At 35.2% G+C, this 10,965-nt stretch overlaps 2 protein-coding genes across 5 annotated transcripts; one reads left to right on the top strand and one right to left on the bottom strand.

Annotated features, from left to right (window-relative positions):
• Positions 1-1,996: 1,996 nt before the first annotated feature.
• Positions 1,997-4,368, top strand: LOC107777831 (uncharacterized). The gene is made up of 3 exons (XM_016597982.2): positions 1,997-2,154; positions 2,318-2,406; positions 3,972-4,368. The coding sequence occupies exons 1-3, from the start codon at positions 2,116-2,118 to the stop codon at positions 4,117-4,119; spliced, it is 276 nt and encodes a 91-aa protein (XP_016453468.1). The 5' UTR covers positions 1,997-2,115; the 3' UTR covers positions 4,120-4,368.
• A 75-nt stretch (positions 4,369-4,443) lies between these two features.
• Positions 4,444-9,972, bottom strand: LOC107777829 (E2F transcription factor-like E2FF). 4 transcript variants are annotated; one of them, XM_016597978.2, is made up of 11 exons: positions 9,779-9,972; positions 7,895-7,962; positions 7,727-7,779; positions 7,579-7,656; positions 7,414-7,470; positions 7,130-7,199; positions 6,898-6,965; positions 6,756-6,828; positions 6,605-6,666; positions 6,097-6,505; positions 4,444-5,215 (listed from the first exon to the last, which is right to left on the bottom strand). In XM_016597978.2, the coding sequence occupies exons 1-11, from the start codon at positions 9,868-9,870 to the stop codon at positions 5,181-5,183; spliced, it is 1,065 nt and encodes a 354-aa protein (XP_016453464.1). In that variant the 5' UTR covers positions 9,871-9,972; the 3' UTR covers positions 4,444-5,180. The 4 variants fall into 4 exon arrangements, with proteins under 4 accessions (XP_016453464.1, XP_075090775.1, XP_016453463.1 ...); XM_075234674.1 differs by having other exon boundaries at positions 6,097-6,316; XM_016597977.2 differs by having other exon boundaries at positions 4,744-5,334.
• Positions 9,973-10,965: the final 993 nt, after the last annotated feature.

Here is a 10,965-nt window from a genome sequence, read left to right as displayed (position 1 = left end):
CTATCGAAAATAGCTTAAATATACCCTTCGTTTGTTTTTGGTATCAAATTTGTTTTTGCCGTCTAAAAATTAGATCATTATTGCCCTAAAAACTAACGGCTGCCACATCAGCTTTTGGACATACTTAAATATTACGGAAAAAGGGTCAAAATTGCCCTTAAACTATCAAAAATAGCTCAACTAGATCCTTCGTTTTGTGTTTGGTACCAAATATGTCCTTGACGTCTAAAAATTAGACCATTACTGTCCTAAAAACTAACGGTCGTCACATAAGCTCATGTGAACAACAAAAGTCTATCTCTAACACACGGTCCTCCATCTTGACAAAAGCCCCCACGGATAAAATTTCTTTCTCCATTTTCATTCGTTGACTCATCGAAGTGTTGCTCCTTCCAAATAATTAAAGCTACACCAATCTTATTATGTGAAATTTAGTTGGGCTATTATTAAGATTCACAAATCTATAAAATTAAAAAATCAATATACTATACAATAAATAAATTACCAACTTTTATCACTTAAAATCATAAATCTTATCACAAAAATAGTGGAGAACAACAAAAGTTGTATATTACAGTAATCCTATGGCTAGTTATCCAAGCTCATATTTCAAAAAGGTCACAAATTAGTTTTAAAGATATATCCTTTTAAAAACAACTCTCATAAAAAACTCGAAAACCATTAGAATGAAATTATCTTCTAAAATACTATACCCTTCCACTTCCAGCCTTCATCAACAGAAAAGAAAAGAAGACCGACCGCAAATAAGACCTAGACCCAAAACCTCATAAACAGATACATTTTTTAGATACCACCTAATCCTTCCCCTCCTCACTGGCCTAGCTAGCAGGCCACCTGTAGTGCTTCACTGCGCCTTCACGAGAAATACAGCAACCTCTCGCATAAAATAGAGAAAGAAATTTTATCCGTTGGGGCTTTTGTCAAGATGGAGGACCGTCTGTTGGAGATAGACTTTTGTTGTTCACATGATCTTATGCGACGACCGTTAGTTTTTAGGGCAGCAATGGTCCAATTTTTAGACGTTAAGGACATATTTGGTACCAAACACAAAAATGAAGGATATAATTGAGCTATTTTCGATAGTTTGAGGGTAATTTTGACCCTTTTTCGTAATATTTAAGTATGTCCAAAAGATGATGTGGCAGCCGTTAGCTTTTAGGGCAATAATGGTCTATTTTTTAGACGGCGAGGACAAATTTGGTACCAAAAACAAACGGAGGGTATATTTGAGCTATTTTCGATAGTTCGAGGATAATTTTGACCTTTTTTCCGCTCTGTATATCTAGGCCGGACTGAGATTGGGTAACTTTACGTCTTATGGTAGTTCCTGTGTATTTTGCCAAATTTTAAAGACACGTGTTTCTTTAGGGCTCGTTTGGTTAGAGGGATAGGGAGAATTAATTTTGGGATTAAATTTGAGATGAGTTTATCCCGGGACTAGTTCCTATTGAGATAAAATAATAGTATAACTAATCACAAAATTAGTTATTCCGGGATTATAGTATTTTTTATCCCCATGAAATAAAGAGTGAAATAATTAATCCCGAAATATTTAATATGAGATAACTTGTTTCTTGACCAAACGACCCCTTAGAGTAGTCCAAAGGAGAAAAATCAGAATCAATTGTTATTCATATCTAGAGGCACGAGCAAATGGTCAAATAAGTTGTGCCATATATAGTTCATGCACCACGACGCTTTTGAAAGTTGCAGAGCCACCCAGTTGGAATTTTTTTTATGGTCGGTCCAATCGTCTGCATTTAATAACTTTATATTGTTAATTAACGCTTTTGTTGCTAGAGGCACTTTTATTTTTATTTAATTGCTAGAGTGACCTTTTTTAGAAACTTTCAAGTTCAGATAATTAAAAAAAAATTACAAATTACAGTTTTTTTTTTCCATCCAAATTAAAGCTCAATATGTTAAAAGTTAATGGGCCTTTTCGTAAATTGAAATAAATTACAAATTGCAGCCAATGAGGAAGTCCTATCCGAGAGAATATAAATACGGGAGAGGACCAAATTAACAGGTTTAGGTCATCATCGAAATAGTCTTCTGTAAAGTTAGCATTTTCTTCTGCTTCCCCGTTTTTCTATGGCTTCTTCCACCCTTAACCGTTGGCTGAGGCCCGAGGTCTGTTTTTTCTCCTTACAAATACTTGATTTTTTTCTTCTCATTTGCCCTGAAAATCGACGATTTTGTTTATGGATCAATTTGGGGATTTTTGTTTTCGGGTTTGCTATTAATTTATGATCAGATCTCAATTACTGAAGATGTTATTTTTATGGTGGCACAGGTGTATCCACTTTTTGCAGCCGTAGGCGTTGCTGTAGGGATCTGTGGAATGCAATTGGTTCGTAATATCTGCGGCAACCCTGAAGTCAGGTACCCCTTCTAAGACTTCTATCCTCTGTTCACTCTTTATATATTTTCGTTTATGCCTTGTCTAATTTGTTGTATATATGATTCATTCAACCTCAATTGGATAAGTAAATAAAGAGTATGATTGATAAATTATCATTTTAGATCCAGTGTTTGCTAGACTTTTTTTTATCTGTTCAAAGACTTCTATGTCAGTGTTGGAGTTATTTATTAGTATTGGAATAAATTAGGTCCGCCTAGTTAGATCGGACATGAATATAGAGATTTCGTATGACCCGGCATCCAAATAGCTTAGAGTTCAGGCTTAGTTGAGTGATCAATTTGGGGATTCAGGATTTGATTTACTGGGTTCAAGATTTATTATTTGTATTTATTTAGTGGCTTCTTAAACAAATACTAATACAATGCCCGAGCCAAAGTTACTTGTTTTAAACTAACCCAAAGGGGTCGGTTTTGTTGGGAAACAAGTTATCTCATGATTAATAATCCTGGCATTATTATCCCACCCTCCCTCCCGTAGGGATAAAAATAACAAGTTATTCCGAGACTAGTTATACCGCGATTTTATTCCAACTAAACGTGGGATAAACTCTTCTCAAATTTAATCACATAATTAATAATACCAAAAGAGCCCTACGTCAGTGTTGTCAAAGGCTCATTTGAGGCGCACTTAAGCCCTGAAGCTCAAAAAAGCTCCGGGTATGCGCTTCGCCTCACTTAGGCTGCGCTTCAGGTGTGCGCCTCATTGCCTATAAGTTCTATTTTTAATAAAGCGGTACAAAACACTAAATATGATTGGTGAAAAGATATATTAATTTTTGAGGAAATCATTATGTGCTTTCTTGCATTACATATATGTTTTTATTTTTTTCTTCGTTGCGCCTTTTTTTAACTAAAGCCCACACTTTAATTGCGCTTAGCTTAAGTGTCTTGAACAATTTTCAACTATAGGATAAATAAGGAAAGGCTCTAGAATGTAACTGGTAGGACTTCTAGAGCATCAATTGAGGTTACAAATCTCTCTTTTGTGAGACCTTGAAAAGGAAGAAGGAAAACCTGGTAAAATTGGTCTTCTCAATGGATATTGCCTTTTTGGTTCAATTTTTTTGTTTGTTGGTAGTAGAAATTAAATCTGTTGACCAACTGGTATGACATCTACGCAATGAAAAGTACCCAACTTTAAGTTGTGTTGTACTAGATTGCATCTTTCTACCCGTGACAGAGTCTGGTACAGTGAAGGAGACTATAAAAAGTATGAATGTCACACCTGAGATTAGAACGTGCAGTGTAAATTAATTGTTGAGCCACTTTTGCCACTATATTGGAAGCTTCTCTTGTGTCAAGGCCTAGGGGATTCCCAATTTATCTATTTTTTAGAATATTTGTACCCTATTTGCACGATACTGTTTTTCGATATAAAGGAGTCAGTTGAACCCTCTACCGACATGTAGCTCTGTTACTACAACCCCCAACGAAAAAGAAAGTAAACAGTGAAAAAATGCATTAATTTTTCATTTAACAGTCAGTACTTAGTTTAACTGATATCTTCGTGTTTGCAAAAAATTCAGGGTGACCAAGGAAAACAGGGCAGCAGGGGTACTGGACAATTTTTCAGAAGGGGAGAAATATGCTGAGCATGCTCTTAGGAAGTTTGTCCGAAACAAGTCTCCGGAGATTATGCCATCTATCAACGGCTTCTTTAGCGATCCAAAGTGAAGTTTGACATGGATTAACATCATTATTCTTTGTCTTTTCCATTGAAAAAGATAACTTGAAATGCATTTTTATGGCCTGTTTTGGACCTAAAAATATTGAAAGAAAAATAAATGTAATTTCATATACAAGTTCCTCCCTCGTAACAGGGCACATCTTTGCATATACTATTTGTCAGTTGTTTTTTTATTTCTGGAAAATTGTTCATGTCCTATCATGAATGAATAGCATTATTTTGGATTTGGCTCTTTAGACATTCTGGTGTTGATCAAAGTGTGCTACCAGTTACCGCATCAAGAGTTCAAATGAAGCACTTGGGATAAATTTATGAATGACCACAAGTCTATGTATTGAATGAATTAACATAATTTGTGCTTGTACATAAGTATATCCAGAAATATGACCAAGATCACGGACCTTGAACTCGTTAACCAGGGCGATAATCTGTCAAACTCACTTAAAGGTTGCAAATAATGTAACTTGAAAGGTATACCCATTCTGCAAAATGTGCATGTATGAGAAGCTCGTTTAAGCTCAAGGAATGACTCTTGGCAAATCCCGTCTCAACTTGAATCTCCATATCAAATATAAGTTGGCCAACATAGTGCATATTGTCAGAAGAAACAGTTTTTCGGCCTTCCACTCTTGCAATGAAATGCAACAAAATTTCAATTGCTGATGTACATTCCTTCCAAAGTGAGATAACAAGCAAAGATTTAAGATGTCTGCATACTATTTACAACACAGTCGACTTAGCTCAATGAAATTTAAATAGAAGTATCAACTTCAGTTTGGAAAGCTTCAAGAGGTTTGAATAGGAGTGAGGGAACTCGAACACAGATACATCATCAGGTATTTGTCTTTTACAACCTAGTAAGCTCCAGCCCTTGCAAGTGGAAACTCATCCAGATAAAACTGGGAACTACAATAGCACCGAACAGAACTAGCATCAGGGTGTGGATATCACAAACTGATAATATGCTGCATACTCAACTGATAGATGTGTCGAGGAGATAATCAACCAATAACCACTAATCTCTCAAGTGAAACTGAGAGTAACAGCATCAGATATATTCCTGCTGAATGTGTTCGATGCCACCTGAAATAAAAGAGATCCAAGATTGCATTAATTCAGATGTTGTTTGTGCAGCTCATTGGCAGCTTCAACCTGCCACGACTCCCATGCCTCAACATAATGAGCAAAAAGCTCACTTGCAGCTGTAACATTTGGCAAATGGAAACATTTCAACCTCTTCATTAAGGCAATAACTACACGGGATATAAACACAGGTTCACATGAACAAAAAAACACATTTTACTCTAGTAGTAGCTAAATTGGGTGCTAGAAATTGGATAAATTAAATTTGAGAAATGTGATCTATCATAAGTATTTAAAATGGCAGAAGCAGTTGACACCTAGAAATCTTTTCAAGAGCACTGTCGGGCGCACAAAATTGTCATGCTAAATAATTAATTGGCAAGTATATAATATAAAACAGGAAAAATAGCATCAAGCAAATTGGAGTATAATCTTCAGAAAAGCAAAAGCCTTAGCGATAAAAGGTAGCATTTTCTTGTTTCTTCTCTTTGTTTGTGGCATTTCTTATACGTTCCCCAACATTATGAAGTCTACTTACTAAAAATCTTTAATGATTAGCTGCTAGTTATAAATATCTCGTGGATTAAGATGTTAAAGACGGTTTTTTCAGAAAAGAGGCCAAAAACAGTAAAAGTGGCATGCCTAAGTGTATGAATAATTTTTTCCGTTCTTTTTTTTTTCCCTTTCGTTCAAGAGGAGAAGTAGGGGAGAGGGGAGCAGAAACAGGATCAAACCCAAGACCCTGCCTTGATATGAGGAGCCTGCGAACTGAGTTAACTTCTGGACCAACATATATGAGAAAATAGGTCTCACCCCTACTCACTTGGAATGGGTAGAATACTAGGTGCTTTAACTTTTCCAAATGAGATTTTAGAAAGTACCCTTATTCTGATACTGAGGGCGATATGTAGAAGCTAGATCCTCCCAATTCTGTGTCTGTTTCAAATTTTCTTTTCCAGAAACTCCTGCTTTGGGCAGACTTGCTGGACCAAAAGGGCCAAATACAAAATCCATTGTACCATGTCCATTAAGTCGCTCTGTTGACATCTCCTGATTTTTATCTTTCAATTCATCATCTTTTGCAACTTTCAACCTCTTTACCTGCCCATTTGACACTAGATCAGATGAAGAATCAGCCCTGCATCTTTTTGAAATTGTATTTGTGATCTCTGCCCCAAATGTTCTACTCTTTGAATCATCTGATTTAGAAGTAGCAGGGGACCCAGTCCTGGGATTTTCTTTCCAGGCTATCCACCTAAATGCTGGTTTTCCATTATCTGGACTACGTATCTACATATGTATTGCAAAGATCAATATCAAAAGAAATAATTCTCTACTTCACTATTTTGATTATATTCAGTTACTGATCAGTCAAATTCAATAACTAACCTTCTCAATGAGATTCATGGACACAAAAACATTTGCAATGTCATACAAGCGTCTGGTCTTAGCTGCAAAATATTCATGAGAGAGTAACAACTTGCCTATCAAGTTTTTCACCATAAGTCAAAGATAGCAACATAACAAGAATATGAATTACTCTTCATAGCCATGGGATCGTGCATATCACCAAGCAAAGCTGATGCAGCCTTATCAAGAGAGATCAAGTCAACCTAAAGAAGGTAAGGCATTAGCTGACTTGTAGTTGGCAACTAGTCAGAAGATCTATGTGCTCCACTTACATCAGAACAGTGGAAAAGCTTTAGAAAATTTTGGGCAAGAATCATCAAAGACTTCTCCTTCCGGTTGTCTACACAATCAGACATCAAGTTAGTCTCACTAAATACCAAATGTGATATATTGATATCCAGCAGTTCTTCCGAATATTAGAATAATGCCCTCAACTGGAAAAAAAATCAAGAATTGAACACATTCAAAAATCACAACCATCACACCTAAAGATAAGAAACTCACCAATTTTATGTGATCCAGAAGTCTTGCCTTGCCCTTTTTCCTTGAGATCTGAATGACTACAAGCTATTACCTAGTAGAAGAAGTGCTCTCTGTTATATCATGATAAGAAGACGATGCAATCGCTGAGAAATTTAAAGTAACTAATTGAGTGAACTAATTGGAGAGTATCTACAACTGAGCTATTACTCAACCCTGTTACTGCTAACAGTCCCACTCCAAATCACCCTATATAGATGCCTTGGTGTGGGGAAGGGTGAAAGAAGAAAGAGGCATGGTGTACATACATTTGCAACATTGTGGCTAGTGGAGGAGACAGAGGACTGATCTTTTAGTCCTTCTTTCTACAAAATAAGCAAAAAAATATTAAATTCCAAGGAAACGTCCATATGAGACAAGGAAAATGGATATCAACTACATTACGCACATCTACTTATCAAAAAGAAAACTACCTTAAGCAAATCTACAGCTTTAGGAATTGCACTAAACCCATTCCATTTATACTGATTCTTAGCTTTTCGTGACAAAACCTGAAATAAACTGTCTTAGTCATTCAATCATATAAATTTATGAGAGGAAGACGAAAAGATAAAGAATTACCCCAACACTTTCCAAAATATTGACAATATCATAAATGCGACGCCTCTCGACACCTACAACCACAAAAAGATTCTGTTTGAACACATGCAAGAAGAAATCTACATATTTGTGTTGACACAGTTGGAAAGATAATGTGAGGATTGAAAGATGAGAAGACAGGGAAAAGACCTAATTGATCGGCAGCATTGTCCAATCCAATGGAGTCCACTCCTTCCCGATCACACAGCTTCAAGAAACTGAATAGTACAAAACTTATCAGGTCAAGAAAGTAGTGATAGAAATGATACGGTTGTTTTTATATTGATATAATCCAGATTTTTGGCATAAGTTTTTCTATGTTTTTAAGGCATTTCATTGGTTTCTTCCATACATCTCTACCTAATTTTGCGGGAGAAAGGAAACAAAATAGTTTTGGCAAAAAATATACTATCATTATACCAGATAATCTCTCAACTTCAACAATTGATATTGAAAAAATTCCAACAAGCTGAGCCATGATTTTTGGAATATGGTAGCCCATTAAGTCTAGATTCCAGCGCTGTAAAACAATTTGAATTCTGATATTCTACAAAGAGACATGGCCAATGTACTAGATTTGCAAAATAGTGCCTCGGAGCCGCAGTGCTAGAAAACCATCCATTATTGTGTCCCTCCAACATATTAAGGCTGCGAGAAGTCCTAATTCACTACAGGAAACATCTTTATTGCATTCTATTAAATTTGACATGAAAGGTTCTGATAGAAAGTGACTCCAAGGAGGTCATAGACCATATTTAGAGCTTCAAGTTGAAGAGAAACCCTTTAGGAAGCTCCCAAAGAGGATAAAACGAACGAAGAAAGGGTCAAGTCTTCATTCTCAATCCATGTGATTTTCTTCCCATTAGTTTTCTTTCATTATCATGGTAATATCTAGTAAACTTCTCTTGGTTTTGTTTAATTCTTTATGGAGTAGATCTTTTGAGTTAGGAGTGTATGAAACTAATGTTTATGTAATTAATTCGAATTCAATTTGCTTGCATGGTGATTGTATTTAATTCCAAGTTTTACACAAGTCATTATGAAGCATCATTATGCCAAATATGTTTAGTTTTGGTTGACTGAAGAGATACTTTAGATTGATTAGGTAGTTTTATATTCGAGAATAATTATACGCTCAACTGATTTAGGCAATTAACCAAAGAGAAACAATTGTAATTAGTCGTGCAGACATTTGCATTACTTCATCAAAAGAGTAGGTGGTATGGATTAAGACACCTGGATCTCATCGCCTTCCAATTAGACATAATTAGTGCTTTAAGAGAGCCACCATAGTATGAATAATTGGGATAGCCAATCTATAGGAAAGAGAATTAGATATTTTAGGAATCACATGTCCCATGGAAGCATTCCAAAACCTTATTGCATCTTTAATAAAGCTAATCTTAAGCCTTTGTCGAACGAGACAGTTGGGATTAGTGATGTTAAGATAAACAAATTTAACTGAGAAGGGCAGTTAACTAAAGGGTGTGGCCTTGTGCTCAATGAAGTGGGTTTATAACCATGAGGTCCCACGTTCGAATCCAGCGGAGGCAAAAAATACTAGGTGATTTCTTCCCATCTGGGAGTATACTGTGGAATTAGTCGGACACCACGGTTATAAAATAAAACTGAAAAGGGATGTTGTATCTCAGGTGGAAATCAAATTTGTTCAAACTCTAGATTAGATGGGCATCCGGTGATTCTATCTCCTAACATAAGTTCTCACTGAGTTTCTTCTCGACTGTACACGTTTCTTCTTAGGGAGTTTTCTTTGTTTTCCTTATTGAATTTATTCTGCTCCTCATCCATAATTCAATATCTCAAAATTAACATAACAGTCAAATCATTTAAGTTTAAATCCTAATAATAATCCTCGCGGGGATCAACATTCTCTCATCAATTTATCACTTACACGACTACTATACTTGCTATGCATGATACATAATCGTCTCGTTCTAAGATCGCGTTGTAGTGTAGATACACTTACCTAAGCATCTCACGCATACAAAAAAGAAAGGAGAGAAGAGAGATTACTTGGAGCAAAGTAGACCGAGGGATTTTTCCTTGCGGCTGTAAATGTTAGGGTTTTTCCATTGGGCTTCTTCCGGATTGACTGACGATGACATTTCTAGGTTTCCCTGTTTTCAAAAAAGTTAAGCATCAATAGAAATGAGAGGGCAATGAATAGTTCCGAGATAAACCGCTAAAGCTCAAGGAAGAGGGAAATGATTTCGCGGGCATTAGGAAGTACAATTAATAATATACCTTAATTATTTTACTCTAATCTTAGGATGTACTCCTCCATTTCATATTGGTTACTAAAAATAGTTATCTCAAATTATTTATTATTTTAAAAGTTCAAGATAAAATTAATTATTTTTTTCCTTTTTTACCCTTAGTAATAATTGTTCTTAAAGATGAAGATAACACATAAATAGAATAAATATTCATTGAATAAAAATTATATCTTAAGACATAAATAAGGGTAGAATAATCCAATCCCTTTCCTAATTAATATTTTTGAAGGGTCGTGTAAAAAAGAAACACGACACATAATATGCGATAGAAGGAGTAATATAATTATCTTATTTCACTCTAAACACAAGGGTAGCCCAGCATGCGACTCAACCAATTAATCAAGGACTATTTATATGTAAATATATTTAAAATATGATATTTATAATCTTAAAAATAAAATAAATTACTTTTTCTATGAATAAACATAACGTGATGGTATAAGAATTTCTTGGCCATACATAGAATTTAAAATCTCTCATTATTGTCTAACACTGTCAAATGAATGGATTAAAACGCCTCTGAGTCAACAAGCCTTTGTTTATCTCAAGATAGACGGAGCAACATGTCATAAGCCATAAACCAAAGCTCACCTAACTGCAACCCGGACAAGTTTAAATATGTTAATTCAATAAATAGATCCAATCAGTCAAAATTTTACTTGGATTTAGTGGAATTAAGATAGGTTAAGCGTTTGACTTACTTGGATTTAGTTGAATTAAGATATGGATCAACACCTTTAGACCAAGTCTGGCTATTTGAGGGCATTGCACTATTATAGGTCAAAATGGACACCCTTAAATAAAATCCACAGATTGATGGCAAGAAAAATATTGATGTAATATTATTAGATGAAGAAAATATATGAAGTTAATAGGAAAAAATGGTAGTAAACTTAAATCTTTTAGGTATCACGTATAAATTTC

This window comes from Nicotiana tabacum, chromosome 17 (assembly GCF_000715075.1).
Source record: "Nicotiana tabacum cultivar K326 chromosome 17, ASM71507v2, whole genome shotgun sequence".
NCBI classification, from domain to species: domain Eukaryota; kingdom Viridiplantae; phylum Streptophyta; class Magnoliopsida; order Solanales; family Solanaceae; genus Nicotiana; species Nicotiana tabacum.
Note: the sequence above shows the minus strand (reverse complement) of the source record. Positions and strands in the feature narration are given on the sequence as shown.